Source organism: Humulus lupulus, chromosome 1 (genome assembly GCF_963169125.1).
Source record: "Humulus lupulus chromosome 1, drHumLupu1.1, whole genome shotgun sequence".
NCBI lineage: Eukaryota > Viridiplantae > Streptophyta > Magnoliopsida > Rosales > Cannabaceae > Humulus > Humulus lupulus.
In genome coordinates this window covers 12,577,835-12,599,512 of record NC_084793.1, presented here as the reverse complement: position 1 = coordinate 12,599,512, position 21,678 = coordinate 12,577,835, and the positions used below count along the sequence as shown (strand labels likewise).

The 21,678-nt window shown below is 38.6% G+C and overlaps 1 protein-coding gene across 1 annotated transcript; it reads right to left on the bottom strand.

The window, feature by feature from the left end:
- Positions 1–5,519: 5,519 nt before the first annotated feature.
- On the bottom strand, positions 5,520–20,430 carry LOC133785665 (putative uridine kinase C227.14). Its single transcript, XM_062224888.1, has 12 exons — positions 20,271–20,430; positions 19,865–19,992; positions 19,730–19,773; positions 19,537–19,614; positions 7,555–7,747; positions 6,980–7,010; positions 6,841–6,899; positions 6,590–6,663; positions 6,349–6,435; positions 6,152–6,213; positions 5,992–6,020; positions 5,520–5,890 (listed from the first exon to the last, which is right to left on the bottom strand). Exons 1-12 carry the CDS (start codon positions 20,332–20,334, stop codon positions 5,798–5,800), a joined length of 942 nt encoding a protein of 313 aa, XP_062080872.1. The 5' UTR covers positions 20,335–20,430; the 3' UTR covers positions 5,520–5,797.
- Between the last annotated feature and the right edge of the window lie 1,248 nt (positions 20,431–21,678).

Here is a 21,678-nt window from a genome sequence, read left to right as displayed (position 1 = left end):
AATACACAATTACGCCCACAGCGGCCAAATTACCAAAATGCCCTCATAATTAAAATATGAACCCATATGCATGCATTCACCATCATATAATAATATAATTCACGTAAACATGCATATAATCATTAAATACCATAATAAATCAATTATGGCCCTCCCGGCCTCCTAATCAATGTCCTAAACCTTATTAGGAAATTCGGGGCATTACAAAATAATTTTCTAGAGCTTGCACTATGCGTAAGAATATGTGTCTATGTATTTTAAATCATCTTCGAAATTGATATTCTGTATACACTGGTTCATCAGAAAAGTAGTCACCGAACAAAAGTTGGTCTCCTTCTACATGACCCCCTATCAATGTGGGCTCTCTTTCTTCCTCGCCTTGGTTAGCTACTGTAACGCCCCAACTCCAGGGACCGTTACGGTGTGCCTTGTAAACAGTGCTAAACTCGCTAATCGAGTCATTTGGCCAAAAACGTGTAACTAAGTACGATTAGTGGTTTAGGGATTAAACATTTTGGTTAAGATGTAACGTTTCACTAGAACGTTTAGTATATACATTGGGATCCCGAAAATATAGTTTCAGAGTCTATTACAGAAAATATTTACAACAGGCTCCTCTAAGCGGCAAAACAAGGTTTAACCCTAGTTCCACTTTAAACCTCGGCCGTGATGGACAAGCAGCTGCATATGTACACGTCATCACCTAAGCTCTCCAACTCAAGGATGGTCCAGCTTCCTCTTGCCTTTACCTGCACCACATAGAACCCGTGAGCCGAAGCCCAGCAAGAGAACACAATAAAGCATGATATAATATCAACGATAATCATAATAGCCATTCAGGACCAACAGTCCAAAGCAGATAGGTGACAATAGCCAAAAGTCACAGAAATGGGTACAGCTCCCTCTAGCCATGTGACGATAGGGTCACCAAGGCTTAATTGATAAGTGGTTCTTTCGTAAGTTTGATCAGGATAGGTGCATGGTGATTGGTCACCAACATAACCATCCACCCGACTCTAGAGTCGTAACTAAGGACAGCGTCCCCCAGCCATGTGACAAACAGTCACCGGGGTCATATACCTTGGCTGAAAACATATGGTCTTAGACCAGGTAAGTGCTTATAGTTCTCATTGACCTTCCGGTCGGTCCAGCATTAATACCCTTTATGGGTCATTCGATGCCAACCTCGATTAGATCTAATCTTCAATTGGCCCGGCGTTCACAACGTACTGCCACTCTGATTCTTGGGTCGGTGAAACACGACCAGTGCTCAGCTCGTGGTGAAGTTAACTAATAAGTCACAGCTTCACAGACGAGTCTAACACCACTGCCGATTCTGACTAATAAGTCAGCGCCATACACAGGTAAGCCATGCCACCAAACATATATCACATGTCCAACATCCATAAACAAGGCATTCAGCATGCTTACTCAACAAGTATTAATACAATTAGGACCATGCACAAACCCAAAGGCACAAGCTCTGAACAGTATCATAATCAGTACGCAAAGCATGTCCTAATCACATGTTTCTCATGCATCACATGCATAATATTCAACAATCCAACATGCACCAATAATAGCCATGCATGTCACGTTCAATAGTCAACCAACATGCATCAGGAATAGCCATGCATGTCATACTCAATAATCAACCAACATGCATCAATAACAGCCATGCATGTCACATATACACAGGGTGCAGTTTTCTTACCTCAGAGCCGAGCTAGAATGATTAAAAGAACGACCCTTGAGAACGATCAACTTTTAGTCCTTTAGCGGTCACCTAGTCATAACCAAATATAGGATACCATCAATAAAAATGATCAACATAGGTTCCCGAACCAATATCTAGCCTCCGGGACATCAATCCCCATTTAATCGGGTACTAGGTTCAACCCCGAGGCCTAAAGCTTGAATCCCCAGGCTAAAAACACAATTTTGGCCAAAAATGACCTGATGGGTCGCGGCCCTCCCCAGCTGCGCCGCGGCGCACCCTTTAGACAGAGGCACACCACCCTGCCAGATGCCAAGGGCCGCGGCGCACCACAGCTGCGCCGCGGCGCCCAGCCCAGACCAGGCAAAATGACAGCACGCACACCAGATTGTTCCCCTGCGTTTTCCCTTGAAACCAAACCCTCTAATCAACTCCAAACCTTCTCCAAACACTCAATTAAACCTCTAAGCATCACCCATAACTTCCCATCATCAAAACCCAACCTAAACATCAATTAAAACCTCTTCAAATCCAATCTTCCAACAAGAATCAAAAGCTGAATAACTAAAGGGAAAAACAGAGCACAACCTGAATTTAATGACTAGAACTCACCTTAAAACCAGCTTTGAACCTTCCTCAATGGTTGAACCAAGTCCACAACCTCAGCCCTTGGATTTCTTAGCTTAATACCCCACTTTGAGCTCAAGAACACCAAAGAAGAATATGGAGAAGGGTGGTGCACGGGAAGGAGAAAGACACTCTGTTTTGGCTCTGTTTTAATTCCACATGCTTCTACAGCCAGCAGCCAATTTAAGTCATACAACCCCAAACCTAAATGACCAAAATACCCTTAAGTCACTTAAAGCCTCTAAAACCACTTCAAGGGTAAAATTGGTACTTTCCACTTATCTCGTTAATCATAATTAACGCTTCCCAATTCCCGTTAATCTCAATACTATCAAACACCCATAATTCATATCCCGTTACCCTATTACTCCCGGTAACGCTCTAATCATTAATACACCCTGACACTCACCCCGAGCCCCGAGCTTAAGTCTGTTATGACTAAACCGAACACTTACATCTTATGATCGTCTCATGCCGAATAGCTCGAACCAATCCACCTTATAAGGTGACCTTATTAATTAATCACAACCATGCATCCAAAATACACAATTACGCCCACAGCGACCAAATTACCAAAATGCCCTCATAATTAAAATGTGAACCCATATGCATGCATCCACCGTCATACAATAATATAATTCACGTAAACATGCATATAATCATTAAATACCATAATAAATCAATTATGGCCCTCCCAGCCTCCTAATCAAGGTCCTAAACCTTATTAGGAAATTTGGGGCATTACAGCTACCCCATCCATGAAATCTTTGATACATTGATCATCATACTCGTCAATACACTCAACTATTATGATATCCTCTAGACTTATATTGTCGTACAGAATCGAAGAATTTGGCGAATCTATTGTCAAACTTAGATTAGATGATATTTGAGAATGAAAGATGAATGAGGAGTAAAATGAAGGATGGAATGGGGAGTTGAGTAAAATGAAGATTGGAATTTGGTATTTATAGACATGGTAACATATATAGTCGTTAAAACATAGTTGTTAAAATATAGTCATTAAAAGATAGGTGCTAAAATATAGCCTTTATTCACTCACTAAATAATAAAGGATAATTTTTTTTAAAAATTACATAATAATGTGATTGATAAAAACCTACCAATTACAACTTCAGGATATTGGTCTTAATATAAGTACACAAGTTTTCATTATCTTTCTTTTGCTCAGTAGTCGTATGCGACGTGTCCTTGATGAGATAATCCATGTATTTTGTCATCCTATTATCTTCTGCTTCTTTCTCCCTTATCGCCACCAATTTCTCCAATGCAGATGATTTCCATTCATTAATCTCTATAAATGTAGTATGTGTGTCTTTTTTTTTCCTTCCCTTTTCTCTTTGCTGCCTTTTGGCCAGTAGGACGCACTTCACGTACTTCATCATCACTAATGTCTGCATTAGAAGAAGAAGTACATGCCCCTGATTCTGACACATTTGTTCTGTATCCACCTTTTGATTGGTACATTGTATTCCATTTCAGCTCATCCTTTAGCAATCTCCAACATTCCATTTGACTTTACTTTTACGTCTTGATTCATCTTCATTGTGTAGAAGTACATTTTCCAACCCTTCAACACCATGTTCAAGTTGGGTTTCAGAGACAGATGCCGATGATATTTCACAATTCAAATCAATACTAGACTTTTCCATACTTGGCCTATAATTTCTTGAAACCATTTCGGGTTGGTGTAGGGAATGCGTATGAAAGGCATATGGTAGTGAATTTGCTGATGTGAATAATGGAGTTTGTTGGGGCGTCTCAAAAGAGCCAAAATTTTGGAAAGGGTAAGAGGACATGAGATAATTTTGAGAATTTGGATAACTTTGGTTAACTTGAGAATATTGAAAATTTGGATTTTGGGACAATTTTGAAGAAGAATGTATGAATGGTATAAAAATTAGATAAAGTTGATGAGTATTTATAGAAGAAAATAAATTATAGAAATAGTTTGAAAAAAAAAACATTGCAACGGTAAAAAAATATGATTATTACGTTATATATAAATATATATGTGTACAATTAAAAATAAAAATAAAAATAAAAGAGGAAAGCACAATTGCTTAAGAGAGGTAAGAGTGCTTTAATATTAATGTTGCATATGGGCTCTCCTACTCTCTGGTTGCAAGGCCACATTCCCTGTGAGAGAGTATAGTCAACAAGCCACTTTGAAAGCAACGACATTAAAGTTGCTCTAAGGGGTTGTTTGATATGCAGAAATCTGGACACGGAAATGAGAATGTGAACATTTTCCCATGTTTGGTACTGTGTTTGAGTTTTTCTAACCTGAGAATCTGTACTCTAGGGGTTTTAACTTTTCTTAATTCTAGGTTCAAGTGAAATCCATCTGACAAGTGTTTTTCAGATACCCAGGAATGTGAAACATTTCAAAATTATTATTTATTTTTTTTAAGTCTTAAACCAATAATTTTTTAGTTAATGACTTATTTTATTTTTGAAACTTATAATATAAAAACAAATATACATATATCAAATTATAAAATGATAAATAATATTTATTTATTCAAAGAAATTGATTTGTAAAGCTTTTATATCATTGCTTTAATTTAAAAATAACAAATGAAATATTATTAAAAATAAAATAAGAGTATTTTTGAAATTTTAAAATTTATACTAGATTCTAGTATTCAATTGATGTATTTTTTTTAATTTTATTAAAAAATATTTCATGAGTAAAATTGTTTATAAATTATTTTGATAAAATATATTATTATATTAGTTTTATGAAAATATTAAAACTTAACAGATTCATATGCATAACCAAACACAGAAAGTGACATTCCCAGTAATCATAGATAAGATTACAATGCACAACCAAACACAATGATGTAAGTTTCCAGACTATCAGATTACCCTCTTCAACTTTCCTATTAATATGAAAACTGTGAACTTCTCATATTAAACGGGCCTAAGAGATATTATTACAATATATAATTTAAAAGAAAATAAATATATAACTAAAGTTAAATAAAATAAATACACATTAACAGTATTAAAGAATTTGATTTTAAAACACAATACTAACCAAAACATACTCTTCGAAAAGTGATTTTACTTTTTCAATATTTACCTATAACTCGTAACTTTATATTTTCTAGACTTTATAATTCTCATCCTATAAATAGAAAATCTATGATCTTGTAATGGTGCACTTTTTTTATTTTTTCTATCGAAAAGTTCGTCATAAAAAACGGGGAAAACAAAAAATTCACATGTACTTTAACACAACCCAGATAAGAAAAGTTGCATCATTTAAAGTTTAAGCCCATCCTTCCCAAACAATGACTGGTTTAGTCCCCATAAAGTAAAATAATATAATTGGCAATTGAATGAATGCACAGTTTATGGTATGGTGTTCCTTCAGCTGTAGCTGACCATCCTTTATTGGCTGGTATACAACACCAGCAAATTTCACTTTTGGAAATCAACTGACTGGATTATCAAATCTGCATTCCCCTTCGACTTGATTATAAGCTCTGCATTGGGCCGGTCGTTGTATTCTATCTGTAAGTATAGTTCAGTCATTTATTTGGAGGAAATTTAGCCCAATAAATACACCAAGTAAAACTACTTCAGAGCCATAAAAAAACATGAAGCTAGCTTACCCTCCATTTAGCAACATCTGGAGGTTTTCCTACAACACAAAAAAATAAAATATGTATTTAGTATTGTAATTTAGAAGACTAACCTCAGACTACTCTCGTGTGCACGCAATTATGCACCACCCAACTACTTGAGCTAATTTAATTATTAGGACTGGATTACCTGTTGAAATATGTCTCTTTAATACTCTTTGCATAGCTTTGTCGATGTCGATGTCAATGAACCTTGAAGATAGAAGCAAAGTGGGAAATTCATATAAAGTGACACCCTCAAAAGACTTATTCCAATATGCAAAGATAGAAGAAACAAAACTCTGTACTTTCTTTAGACACAATTGATAGAAGAAACCAAACTCTTACCACTTCTCATCAAAGATAGATGATATTTCCTTCCAAGTACCATCTTCCAAAAATATATAATTTCCTTCTACTATGACCACTTTGTGCCTGAAAAGATAAATTAAGTTGCTAAAACATCATATACAAGAATGAAGAACTAGAAACAGTTCGTACTAACGTGCCACATAAAACAGGCTCTCTCCAGCCAAAGTCCATAATAATTGTCCACATAAAACTCATGTGAAAGGCACATGTTACTTACTGAAGGGTCACAAAGATATCATCTTCCACTGGATCTCCAACGCCATGGTCAAATGATGGTACAGAAACTGATCCCTGAAAAAACCTTTCTTTGAGAATGCACACGCATATTAGTGAACTCGAGCTTGCAACTCTCTAGGCAGAGCAAGCAATACTTTTGTGACCAAATAGGGAGTAACGTATGATGTAATAGACTACATCTGATTTTTATAATTATAAAATTATTATAAGTTGTCAACATCAACCAATCACCTGAGTTCTCAGAGTCTTGAGACATGTAAGCAGTAGCTCAGGGTTAAATGTCCACGGAGCTGTATTCACCAACTGGAAATATTAAACTTCTAGTGGCTACAATGTCTTAATCCATCAATAATAAGTATAGAAATTTCACCTCCCCTTCTAGCATGGGCTTCCTTTGGATTCTAGAAGCAAGAACAAGAGCAATAATTAAAAATGACCAAAACTCGTCACAGATACAGAAGTATTATTTAATGGCATCTATCTAGCGTATTGAGTCCCATTCGGCCTATTATATCACAGAAAGATGCAAATTTATTTCACACAGACTCGGCCTATTATATCACAGAAAGATACAAATTTATTTTACATAGGACTCGAATTAGGACATTTGTCAATTAATTTCTTTCCAGCTTCCAAGCAAGTAAATGTAGCAGAATATAAAATACATTGTAGATATGCAGCAGTGTCAGGTAAGGATAACTTTTATTTTCAATGTTACATGTAAGCAAAGATAGCTTACTCATCCAAGACAATTTGAATACTTTAGGCAGTATTCCTCCAAAAATTACAGTGACCCATATAATTGAATATCTGGATCAAAATTTTAACACTTTCATCTTTGACTGTTTTTTTGAATCTATTTCAGGGCTTATATAAATTGGCAGTCTGCAAACTGGAATGTAATTCTGGTTGAAAAAACTCAAATGAATGAGAAGGGAAGATAACCTCCATTGCATCCAGCTGGGAGCGATAGAGATGGAACCCGTCCATGGGAAGAACAGCAGCAACATCTGGAGGGTTAACTTGAGAATCCAGCGAAGGAGCTTTCTGTGGCCATAACTTGTTTACCCGTTGCACCACTTCAGATGCCAGAGTAGTCTTTCCAGCACCAGGGGGACCAGCCAGACCAACAATATATCTGCATGGCAGTTTCAAACAGATATATGTAACTTCAAACAACAACAACAGGTTTAATCTGGACGATACGCAATATTTGGAGGGAGAAAAAAAATCACCCTAAAAGTATTCCGGAAGCAATATATGAAACTGTTAAGACATAAATAGTGTTGAACTGTAGCCATTAATCTATTAGAACTTGGACTCTGTATTTTGTACCAAGTCCATGTAAAAGTCATTTGACCATTGTTAATTAAGCCATTTGTAAAGTCTCATGTATATAGTCATTATTCTCGGAGAAAAGAGACTAAAGTGATTATGTGTAAACTCATAAAGTTGAGTCTAGAGAAGTTTACAGGCAGGAATGACTTTGGCTTATGGTGGCTAAAGATGAAGGTGTGGCTGGTGCAGCACAGAATTCAAGATGCTCTGATTGGGAAAAGAACCTATATGTTAACACGTTAGAGAAGGGTAACTATGAGCTGATAAAAACAGCGCGCAGTGTCATCATTCTTAGTCTCAACTCTCAAGACAACAAGATTCATTGTGAGTTCAAAAGAAAAAATTGTTACATGGCTATGGCTGAAGCTCAAGCATCTTTACATGACAAGATCTTTGGCCAATCAATTGTTCTTAAAGCAGAAGTTATATTCTTGCAAGATGGCACCAGGAAAATCAATGAACGATAATTTAGATGATTTCAACAAGATAATTCTTAATGTAGAGAATACAGAGATCAAGAATGATGACAAGGACAAGGCAATTGTGTTATTGAATTCACTTCTCTTAGAGAACTATGAACACTTTGTGGATTCAATGATGTATGGCCATGATTCCTTGACATCAGAAGAAGTATATATTCCTTTGATGTCAAAGGAACTGAAAAGAAAGTCATAATTGAAGGAAGATGGTTCAGGTGAAGGATTGATGGCTTGAGGAAGAAAAGACAAAAGGAAGGATCGATGGCTTATGGTGAGTAAAGATGAAGGAATTGCTGGTGCAGCACAGAAATTCAAGGTGCTCTCATTGGGAAAAAAAACTACCTGTTAGCATGTCACCGAAGAATAAGAATGAACTGCTAGAAACAGCATGCATAGCCATCATTCTTAGTCTTGATGACAAGTTTCTTATTGAGTTCTAAAAGAAAAAATCTGTTGCAAGGTTATAACGCGAGCATATTTACATGATAAAGTCTTTGGCCAATCAATTGTTCTTAAAGCAGAAGTTGTATTCTTGCAAAATGGCACAAGGAAGATGATAGGATCTAATTTTTTTACTCACGGTAGCAGCAAGAAGATAAAACACACTCAATAGAACAACAGGAAATAAGGAGTAATAATACTTTGGGGTTACTTTAAGAAAATAGGGAAACAATACAAACACTGGCGGTATTCGAGACTACCTTCTCCCCTAAACTGATTTCACAATCAGAAGATTTCTACACCCGTCTCTCCCCAAAAACTTCTTCTCCATTTAAATAAATGTTAATGCTATTTTTAGGCAATCTTTCACACCCCCTACACTGAATCAATACAAGATATAGTTTTAACTATTTCTAGAAAAATCTCACGCACTTTCCATTGCTTCTAAAACCCTTACACTCACCCAAATTTCTTGGGCATAGTATAGGTAATCTAATTTAGGGGCCTAACATTAATCATTGCCCAAAAACAAACCTTGTCCTCAAGGTTGAAATGGGGAAAATGATTGCAAATTACCTCAAAATGCTCCCAAGAGCCCTTATATGTTGGACAATCTTTCCACCAAGTTAAAACCTTTGTACCCGTATAACCGATAGTAGTAGAAGAGCAAACACTGGCTGCATCGAACAGTTCAACCAGCATTTCCACGTCACTAGACAAATTGGCACAAAACTCAAGAGAAGAAGCATATGTGCCAACAACGCATTAGTTTGATAAAGAGAATGCAAGTGGGTGGAGGGAGCTTCAGCTGATAGGCAATCAGTCCAACCTTCTTGAGAATCTCACATGATCCATAGAATCGAGGTGTTAGTTCCTATTCAACTTTCTAGCCGATGAATATTGATGATAAAGGTGTAATTTCAGTGAGATAAAATCGCCAAGCTCATAAAAATTATCTTCTCATTTAGTGTTAGCATGAGTTTGCATTTTCTGCCAGGCCCATTGCAGGTGGATTATGAGCTCAACGAGAATGATATCCCTTTGAACCAACTAGCTTTCTTTTGCAGCATTAGAAGCTGATCCCAATTCATAACGAACTAGGGGCAGAAGGTCACAACCATAGAGAATTTTTGAAGGGCGACATACCAACTGGAGTAAGGAAGGACGTGTTGTAGTTGTTTTCAACCTAGGACAGCCAAGAAAACCAACGAGAAGGGGTGGCTACAATAAAACATCACAAATAAGTCTAAGCCCTTTAAAACCACCTCAATTTGACCATCCATTTAAGGGTGGTATGCAGAACTCCTACGGAGTTCAAAACCTCGCACTAGAACACATGAAATTTTTATCACGATTAAAGATTATACTTCAAGGCATCCCATTAAAGTGGACAACATCATGTAAAAATTCAGCAGCGACTATAAAGGTCGTGAAAAGATGCTTTAAGGAAATAAAGTGGGCATATTTGGACAGTCAATAAACAATCATAAGGATTGTGTTAAATCCTTTAGATCTAGGTAGTCCCTCGATGACATCCACTGGATATCATCCCATATAAGTTGGAACAATGGCAAGGGTTGTAAGAGGTCGGCAGGAGACAGACCCTCATATTTGTGTCGTTGGCAGGTATCACAAGCAGCCACAAAATTTTGAACAGCCTTTTTGATTCCTTTACAATGAAACTCAACAGAAATAAGATAAAGAATCCATTGAAACCTGGCATGGCTGCCCACAGCACTAGAATGAAACTCTTTTAGTAAGGTAAATATGGCATGTCGGAGAGAAGAACTATTCATCCTTTGAATCATAAGTGACCACCGTCAATAGTATAGGATATGCAAATGGGTCTTGCTAGACAACTGTCTTTATATTACTCAAAAATAGATCACCATCAACAAGGGACTAGAGTCCATCAAATAGCTACACTAGATAGAGTATCAACGACATTGTTGTCATGTCAGGGCTTATACTGAATTTCAAATTCATAGCTCAACAATTTATAAAGCTACTTCCGAAATTCCTCATCTAGTCGACAAAAAAGGATTATTTCTGTTATTATATTCCATATACACAATTGTGCATTTATCATGTACAAGAATCCTATAATAAAAACTGAATAAAATTACAGAATAAAATTGAATAACTATACCCTAAAATCATGGAACAATAATTGTAATTTCTATCCTACAGCTATACACGGATTATACACGCATTAGAGAAAAGATTTTTCTACACTCCCCTCAAGCTGGACTAAATATATTCTCCATAGCCAGCTTGCTAGTTAGAAAATCAAATTGCTTTTTACATGACCCTTTTGTAAAGATATCTGCCACTTGCTCTTTAGGAGAGATATAAGGCATGCATGCTTGACCACTCTCAATTTTCTCCTTGATAAAATGCTTGTCTACTTCAACATGTTTTGTGCGATAATGAAGCATTGGATTGTGAGCAATCGCGATTGATGTCTAGTTGTCACAGTACAACTTCATAGGTGATGTCTGAGATGACTTCAGCTCTTCAAGCAATCTTTTTATCCAAATAATTTCACATATGCCACCAGCAACAGCCCTAAATTCAGTTTCAGCGCTGCTCCTAGCCACCACATTTTGTTTCTTGCTTCGCCAAGTGACTAGATTCCCACCAACAAATGAGCAATAGCCCAATGTAGATCTTCTGTCTACTATGCTTCCAGCCGAATCTGCATCCATATAAGCTTCAATCTCTAGATGCCCTCGTGGTTTGAACAAGAGACCTTTTCCAGGTGTTCCCTTTAGATACCTTATGATTCTGTTGACAGCATCAAAATGCATTGAACCAGGTGAATGCATGAATTGACTTACCATACTGACGGAGAAGGCTATGTCTGGTCGTGTATGGGACAGATTGATGAGCCTGTGACAAAATTATGGTGGCAGCAGTAATACTCACAGTAACAGAGAAGAAGAATAAGAAAAAATTCAATAGAACTGTAGCATAAATGGAAACAATCACAGAAGCTTTATTGAATTAGAAAAAGAGACCAAGTCTCATACATGGAAGAAGGAACCTCTCTGAGACAGAGAGATTACTCAATTTTTGCCTAAAACCCAACAATAGCTTCCCCAGACACTATATGCCTAAACAGTACCAAAATTACCCCTTAACAAACTACCTCCAGTTCAGCCCACAAATGACCAAGACTACCCCTGACCCGTGTGCTTCTTTGGCCCCCTTCTAGAGTAAGTAAATCGTATATTAGGCCTATCAATTCTATCATTACCCCCCCCCCCCCCCCCCCAAAATTTTTAACCTTGTCCTCAAGGTTGAAAGCTGGGAATTGCCCTCGGATAACATCAAACTTTTCCCAAGTCGCCTCAAATAATGGCAGGTCTTCCCAGCGAATCAAAACCTCAACAACTTGCTCTTGAGAGGCTGAAGTCTGGCGAACGTTCAGCAGCTCAGCGGGCTCAACAATGAGCTCTAATCGGCGGTCAACGACGGGGGAATTGTAGTGGAAGAGTGAGAAGTACCAATGGCAACGCGGATTTGTGACACGTGAAAAACAGGATGTATGGCAGCCGAAGAAGGAAGGTCCAAACGATAAGCCACATTACCAATACGTTTCAGAATCGAAAGAGGACCATAGTACCTTGCTGCCAGCTTCTCATTCCTTCGAGTGGCTAGAGACTTTTGACAATAAGGCCTCAATTTAACAAAGACCTTATCCCCCACAGCGAACTCCACATGCCGGCAAGAACCATCGGCCACAACCTTCATCTTTTGCTGAGCACGCAAGAGATGCATCTTCAAGTCATCTAGGAAGGAATCCCGTTCTTCCAGCAGCTGGTCCACAGCCATCACCGAAGTAGAACCGGCTGAATACCGAACCAAGGGGGGTGGATCACGCCCGTACAACACCTTGAAAGGGGTACATCCCAAGGAGGAGTGGTACGTGGTGTTGTACCAATATTCTGCCCAAGCCAGCCACTTTGCCCATCCTTTAGGACGATTCGAAGCAAAACAACGAAAATAAGTCTCAAGGCAACGGTTGACCACCTCGGTTTGGGGGTGATAAGAGGTACTATGGCGGAGCTCGGTACCTTGAAGCTTGAACAATTCAGACCAAAAGTGGCTGAGAAAAATCCGGTCCCGATCCGAGACTATCGTGAGTGGCACCCCATGTAGTTTCACCACTGTGTTGGTGAAGATTTCAGCTACTGTTTTGGCAGTAAAAGGATGTTTGAGGCCAATGAAATGGCTGTACTTGCTAAGCCGATCCACCACTACCAAAATAGTGTCTAGGCCTTCGATAAAATCCATGGTTAAATCGTCCCACACTTGAACGGGCAGCGACAGCGGTTGTAATAAACCCCCTGGAGACAGCGAAGAGTGTTTATTACGTTGACATATCTCGCAAGCTCGACCAAACTCCAGCACCTTGGCTTTCATACCAACCCAATAAATATCACTTTTCAGCCGTTGGTAAGTACGAAGTTCCCCCGAATGACCACCCACCGGAGAGCAGTGGTATTCTCTCAAAAAGTGAGGAATCAAGGAAGAAGTAGACGACAAAACCAGCCTTCCATTATACAGCAACTGCTCATGAACAATGGCAAACCCAGTGACAATTTTCCCTTGCTCCAAATCAGCCTTTACTCGCGACAAAAACAGGTCACTAGCAAGCTCCCGACGGCAAACTTCCCAATCCAACCAAGTGGTAGAAGTCAACAAGGAGCATTCAACTGGCCCAATCCTAGACAAGGCATCGGCTGCCCTATTAGTGTGCCCAGCTCGGTACCGAATTTCGAAATCATAGCCCAATAATTTTACTAACCATTTCTGATGTTCAGGAGTGATTAACCTTTGTTCCAGCAGGAACTTGAGACTTTGCTGGTCTGTGCGAACAATGAAATGCCGTCCAAGGAGGTAGGGCCGCCATTTAATAACCGCAAGAACAATTGCCATAAGTTCTTTTTCATAAATGGACTTCAGCCGTGCCTTAGGCTTCAAAATCTGGCTGAAATATGCTATGGGCTGGCCCTCTTGCATCAACACAGCTCCCAATCCATACCCCGAAGCATCGGTCTCCACCACAAAGGGCTTAGTAAAGTCAGGAAGAGCCAAAACTGGTACAGTTGTCATGGCTGTTCTCAAAGATTCAAAGGCTGCGGTTGCTTCATTTGACCAACCGAATTGGTCTTTTTTGAGTTGATCTGTTAATGGCCTTGCTATAGTCCCATAATCTTTGACGAACTTTCGATAGTAGCCTGTGAGGCCGAGAAAACCCCGCAGCTCCTTAATCGTCTTGGGCAGCGGCCATTCCATCATAGCCTTGATCTTAGATGGGTCCACCGCTACTCCTTGACCCGAAATAATGTGCCCAAGATACTCCACCTGCCGCTGTCCAAAACAACACTTTTTAAAGTTAGCAAAAAAGTGATGTTGTGACAGTGTTTGCAAGACTATTTCCAAATCCTTGAGATGGGTTTGCTCATCTGGGCTATATACGAGAATATCATCAAAAAACACCAGCACTCGTTTCCGAAGATGAGGCTTGAAAATTTCATTCATTTGAGATTGAATAGTTGCTGGAGCATTAGTCAACCCGAATGGCATCACTACAAACTCGTAGTGACCCTCGTGAGTCCGAAAGGCCGTCTTGTGAACATCTTCGGGTTTAACTCGAATTTAATGATAACCAGAACGCAAGTCCAGCTTTGAAAACACTTGTGCCCCATGCAATTCATCAATCAATTCCTCAATCACTGGAATGGGAAATTTGTCGGGTACGGTAGCTCGATTCAAAGCCCGATAGTCCACACAAAATCGCCAACCGCCATCTTTTTTTTTAACCAACAAAATCGGGCTCGAATAGGGGCTATTACTTGGCTGAATGATACCCCCATTTAACATATCCTGCACTAACTTCTCGACTTCATCCTTGATACTATGAGGATACCGATATGAGCGGACATTCACCGGCGTGGCATCGGAACGAAGAGTGATGGCGTGATCATGACTTCTCGGAGGAGGCAGAGATGTAGGTGTCTCGAACACCGCTGAGTACCGTTGTAACACCCGTTTGATGGCTGCCGACTGCTCAAGAACTACTTGGTGAACCGATACACATCCTAATTCCACCCAAACACCTTGTCTCTCATGTTGCAGCAAACGAATCATGTTATTCAGCGATACGCGAGTCTTGTGGAGTGTTGGGTCACCTCGTAAAGTGATAGTTTTGCCTCCAACTTTCAGCTTCATGGTATGCTCCTTCCAATGGTGGATAGTTTCTCCCAATGTTTCGAGCCATTGAACACCCAAGATCACATCGGTACTGCCCAGTTGTAAAGGAAGAAAATCTTCAATAATTTCCAATTCTTGTAACACCAACGGAACTGCCCGACAAACTCCTTCGCCTTGAACCGCTTGACCACTCCCCAGTTGCACCCCATAAGCCTCTGTAGTGGACAAGGGAAGCCCCAATTTCTGCGCTAACTCCGTGGTGATAAAATTGTGGGTCGCACCACTGTCCACGAGAACCACCACTTCTTGACCATGAATGGACCCCAGAAGTTTCATGGTCTTAGGAGAAGTGAGTCCCACCACAGCATTCAATGATACTTCCACCATTTGAGCTTCAGGCGGCTCCAACGGAGGCATACCCGTGGCCTTTGCAATGGGGTCTTCAGGTGGTTCCCCCTCCGGTTCTGCTTGAATGATAACCACTTGTAACTCCGCTGCCTTGCACTCGTGACCCCTAAACCACCTTCCATCACACTTGAAACACACCCCCCGATCTTTCTTTGCCTTCAGTTCAGCCTCTGTGTACTTCTTGAAGCGAGTCGGAGTCGATGACGAAGAAGACGAAGACCAGAGATTGGAGTTAGTGGAAGTTTGTGGGGAAAATTGGGAAGTCACGTGCGAGGACTTAGATGCGTCTGAAGGACTCACTGAGCTCATGGGTCGAATTGGGCCTGGATTGGTTTTACTTGGCCCAATACGGTGATTCCTTACCAAGGCTCGATTAACCTCAATTGCTTCTGCCAATTCCATGGTCCTAATAAGCCCATCGGGCTCCAATACACGAAGTGGGCCTTGTATTTCAATTTTCAGCCCTTTGATGAAGGCATCCTGTAGGGCTGGGTCCCCCATCGTCTCCATCGAAGCAGCCAGAGACTCAAATTGCCTCCGGTATTCCTGGACAGTCGTCACCTGTTGGAGGTTGAAGAATCGGTCGTAGACCGTCCCTCCTTGTGCTGGTTGAAACCTCTTGATGATCATCGCCTTCAACTCTTCCCAAGAAGCGATGGTCTGGCGCATATTCTCCCACCGAAACCAGCTAAGTGCCACTCCCTCTAAACACAGAATCGTTGCCTCGCGTTGCTCTGCCGGAGTTAAGCGCTGGACACCAAAATACCTTTCGGCGCTATACGCCCATTCATCGGGGTCTTCGCCTAAATAAACCGGCAGCTCAATCTTCCTTGGCCAGAATTCAGAGCGTCGCCCGTTGCTGCCGTCTCGTAGCTGAGAAATAGCCGGCCCCGGAGAAGACGGTCGATCACCACCAATGGACCGTCGACCTGAGACGTGCGAGTTCTCAATCATCTCCCGTATACTCAATACCTCATCCGCCAATCTTGCTTGACCATTCATCACTGTTTTCATCTGTTCCGTGAGTACTGAAACAGAGCGTGCTTGGGCTTTAATCTCCCCCAGCACCGATTTGATGCTGTTGATATCCGATCGGATTCCGTGCACTTCAGACTCGAGGCCTTCAATATTTTTCTCCATCCGCGTTGACGGCATCCACCAAGAACGGTGTCTCTGATACCAATTGATGAGCCTGTGACAAAATTATGGTGGCAGCAGTAATACTAAACAGTAACAGAGAAGAAGAATAAGAAAAAATTCAATAGAACAGTAGCATAAATGGAAACAATCACAGAAGCTTTATTGAATTAGAAAAAGAGACCAAGTCTCATACATGGAAGAAGGAACCTCTCTGAGACAGAGAGATTACTCAATTCTTGCCTAAAACCCAACAATAGCTTCCCCAGACACTATGCCTAAACAGTACCAAAATTACCCCTTAACAAACTACCTCCAGTTCAGCCCACAAATGACCAAGACTACCCCTGACCCGTGTGCTTCTTTGGCCCCCTTCTAGAGTAAGTAAATCGTATATTAGGCCTATCAATTTCTATCCTACAGCTATACACGAATTATACACGTATTAGAGAAAAGATTTGCCTACACATCTACAACACGATGTACATACAAATAGCGCAAACCTCATTGGTTAGTGTGTACCACAAAGTGCCTGCCCAAAAAATAAGGTCACCATTTCATGATGGCAAAGACAATAGCCAACGATTCACGTTCATATACTAATTTGACTCAAGCAATGGAACTTACTTTTGACTGAAAAAAGCAAGTGATTTGTTCTCTTGCAGTAGAATCGCTCCTATCCCAATGCCAAAGGCATCAGTCTCTAAGATAAACGGCTGAGAAAAATTAAAAAGAGTCAAAACAGGCATGCTATCAGTAGCTTGTTTAAGCTTAAAAAAACGTATTTTGCTTTATCATTCTAATTGAAGGCATATTTCTTAAGCTGCCAAGTAGAAGGCCGTAAAATTGTGTTAAAGTCACGAACAAAGCAATGGTAATATCCAGTCAAACCGAAAAAACCACCCAAAGCTCACAAGTTTTTTGGGGTACACCATTCAACCATAGCTTGAATTTAGGTCAAATCAGCAAAAACACCATGACCATCAGTCATATGTCCAAGAGACTCAATACGCTTGATATGGGATTGAGCAAAATCACATTTCTTAAACTTGGCAAACAGCTTGGTAGTTCTTAAGAGTCATTGTGAGAAATTCGTAATGTCGTTCATGTGTTATAAACACCATTTTGGGCACATCTACGGCGTGAACATGAATGTGACGATAGCCTAACATGAGATCAATTTTGTTGAAGATTGTAACTCCCTAAAACTCATAAAGCAATTCTTTAATAACTGGGGTGGAAAATTTATCGAGGACAGGATTTAAGGCGTGATAATCAAATATATATATACAATGTTATGAACTTGAAATTTGGAAGAATTTAGGCAACATGAGGACAAGGAGACATGATGATTTCTACTTTCTTCTATGACTATAAAATTATTTTGTTGACCTAATTTGGCTAGTAGTGTCTAGGTTTAAGTGGATCAACGAGAAAAGAAGAAAACCATAATTTATGAGAAGAACAACTTAAAACAAGATTATTAAAAGAAGATAAAAGGAAAAGCCTAATACTTACTTTGAAGACTTTAGAGACTTCGAAGAAATGAATTTTGAGGATCTCGATCAGCCAAGAAAAGATCACCGATAAATGAATCTTTATGTGCTGCAAGGGAATACACTCGAGCATGGCTGCTGTTTCAAAGGAAATGGTGAAATAAGCGATCATGTTATGGCACAAAAGGCCAGGCCAAAAGGAGGAACATGACCATACTAGAAAGGGTTAGGTGTATGCTACTTCTCTCAAGTTGAGCAAACAAATTTTATGCTAAGGCAGCGACTACTGCTTGTCATTTGTCAACCGATGCCCCTCAGCATCAACTGAACAAAACTCCCATGACATTGCGGTCTGGACATCCTACCAAGTATGAAAATCTGAAAGTTTTTTATGTACAACTTATGCGCACATAAGACAAGACAAACTAGACTCAAGGGTTGAAAAATACATCCTTGTAGGCTACAAGATGTAGAGTACCGAAGCTTGGAATCATAAAACATTCATCAGCGCGAATATTGTGTTTGGGGAAGATCAAATGTAGAAGGATACTCTACAAAATCAATCTGAGGGACTTCATGACACCAAAAAAAATGAAGTTATGCAGCTTGAGCTGGAGAACTTTGATAGAAACGAAGAACTCTAGCAAGAAAATCATCAAGCAAATGAAGAGGGACCTAAGGATCAAGACAAAAATGAGCAAGATAGAGGCATTCACAACTATCAGTTGACAAGGGATCAAACAAACAGGACTGCTTGGCTGTTACTCAGATACGGATATGTAGACATAAAGTAGAGGACTGCTGAAGAGTGGCCGTTAAAACTTGCACTCTCTTTTTCTTGTTTAGTCTATGTACAGGCCATTTGACCATTATGTTAGTTAAAGTCTTGTATGTATGATCCATATTCTCAAACTAACGAGACTAATATGTGACTAAGTGTAAATTCAGAGAGTTGTGGAGAAGATTTGAGTGTGTACATGAGAAATTCTTCATAGTGGACTAAGCTTGCTCGAGGCTTAGGTCACCTTGGCCGACACAGGTAAAATTTTGTGTTCTTTGATCTAATCTTGGGACTGATCAGTGCATATAAGTTTCAAAATTGCATAACAAATAGTTCCCAACTACGACAGAAATGATCCAATTGCCTCACCATTGCTTAAAAATAATGAATGGCTTATATCAGGAAAACATTAAGTTTCAAGCGATACATAAGTTTGGTTTTGATCAATAAGAGAACGCAACATAGCTTAGGTAATTAGTAAATGAAATAAAGTAGCAAAGTAAAAAAAACTAAACAATAAGGATAAAAGCAGCTACTCCAAATGGACAAGGCAATGATGAGTTTTTGAAGTTTGTAATGTGCAGAAATTTCACATTTATTTAGCTTATAAGAACCCTCAACTTACTTGAAATTGGGGTCAGCTGTTACTGCCGCTGTTGGAACAAGACGTAATGCTAAGGCATCATAAATCTCTTCAATGGACCTTCAAGCAAAGAAACCAAAAGGATCAATAATTTTCAAGTTGAACCATTTAAGGCTACTCAAGTTTGAATCCAAAACTTATAACAAACTAGCTTAAAACATTAAATATGGCGAACCTGCTGTCCACTAATAAATTTTCCTCCTTTTGACAACAAATAACCTATAACAAGAACATGAAAGATAACAACAAAATTCAAAATCCCATTGCCAAAGTCAAATATAGAGTATAAGTAAATTTAACCCCAAAACACCTTCACATAGTTATTCTTCCGGGACAGTGAGAGAGTGTGATGATGGCCAAATAAAGGCTGTCCCGTTCTTATGGCTAGAGATTGGGAAAGTGAACATAGATCCCATTGAGAGAGCTTTGCTCTTGACTCTGACACATATAGATAAATTCACATCAATTTATGTGCAAAACTCAATTCAAAGCACGAAAAGCTACATCATAATTAAAAACTGAGAATACCCATTTAAAGTTAATGTTCATCTGCTACATATACCAATGCTAACCCAAATTTTGCAACAGTTAAGTAGATTGATTTGATAGAAAATTTATCAGACTATTTCTTCTTCTTTCTTTTTTTCCCCCAATTTTATAACTTTACGAGTTTCGAAATTTATGATAATAAAAATAGTGGATTAAAAAAAAGAGACCTGTTGAGAAAGGGCGTAAGTAAACTTTGGGTTTTGCCGAAGACAGAGATAGAGAAACCTCCATGACCGAATAGGAAAGAAGAATAACGAGAATCTGATAGTTTCTTTTTGTTTATTTAAAAAAAAAAAATTGTAATTAAATAAACAAGTTGATAAAAGGAAAAAGTTGAGAAAAAGGGCCGCTTTTTTAAAACAGAAAGAAGAAATGTACTTTTTCCAAAAATGGGAAAAAGAAATGGCTCTTTATATTTGCGGCTTATTTGTAACATTAGTCCCCAACTTTATAAAGTTTGGCAACCTAGTCCCTAATTTTTGTTGATCCCTAGCCTTTTAGTTTTAATATATATATATATATATATATCCTTATCGCTAAACACTGTTAATTTTTCTGTTAAAAAATCACATATATCTATTTTTTTCCTCATTAAATCTAATTTGATAGAGTAACATTATTTGATTTTATAATTTTCTTTTGGGTATCAATGATTTGCCATAACATTATAGTTTCTCTACCATTAATGGTTAAAGGGTAATTAGTGGTTATGTGTCCTTGTTAATCTCACTGTTTACAATTTGGTGAGTTATGATTTTGTTTTTCTTAATATATATTTATATATATACCAGGTAAATGTAATTTTATTTTAAAAAATATATTAATTTATTTTTATTATATTTTTTAATTTTCATATAAATTTTAAATAAATAAATAATGCCATATATTATAAAAGATAAAAGAATGACAAACATGTTTAAAAAATAAATAAATAAACAAAAATATTGTTTATAGATTAAAAAAATTCCGTTAAACCAAAAATTCATTAGATACACAATTTTTATATATAAAGATATATTGCATTCTATTTTTAAAATTAAATACTTTTTTTCTAGACAACAATATAAGAAAATATTTATATTTATGTCTTATTTCACTATTATATATATGTTTGAATAAAAAAAATACATTTAATGACAAAATAAATAAATAAATAAAAGAAAAAATTAAGAACATAAATATTTTTGATTTTTTTAAAAACATAATTGTTATCCCCATTTTCTCCCCACACTCGCAGCTACGTACATTGAGTCCATGGGTCATCCTGAAGGGACTTAAGGCCCGGACTGAGCCCAAAGATGGGGAAGGAGTGAGTCCTGGTGGCCCAAATATCAATAAGCCCATTATTGTCCCGGAATGTAAGTCAGGACCATGAAGTTGGCTCGTTTCATCTTCCCGGACCCCTTGTAAGGTGTCGTCCGGGGTGCGATAAGGATGATGTTTCCTCCAAGTCTAAAAATGGACCGAGACGATAGTGGATGAACCCGGGCTCTGATAAACGAACTAGGGTCTTGGTAAATGAATCAGGATGTTAGTAAACGAACTCGGACCAGGTGACCGGGTTGGGCATGATAA

Excerpts from the sequence above, each read along its gene's own strand:
- LOC133785665 (XM_062224888.1), bottom strand. The coding sequence starts at position 20,334 with ATGGAGGTTTCTCTATCTCTGTCTTCGGCAAAACCCAAAGTTTACTTA. Across the intron at positions 19,615-19,729 it reads AATTTATTAGTGGACAGCAG|GTCCATTGAAGAGATTTATG; the intron begins GTTCGCCATATT and ends CTTTGCTTGAAG. Across the intron at positions 5,891-5,991 it reads CAGATGTTGCTAAATGGAGG|ATAGAATACAACGACCGGCC; the intron begins GTAAGCTAGCTT and ends CTATACTTACAG.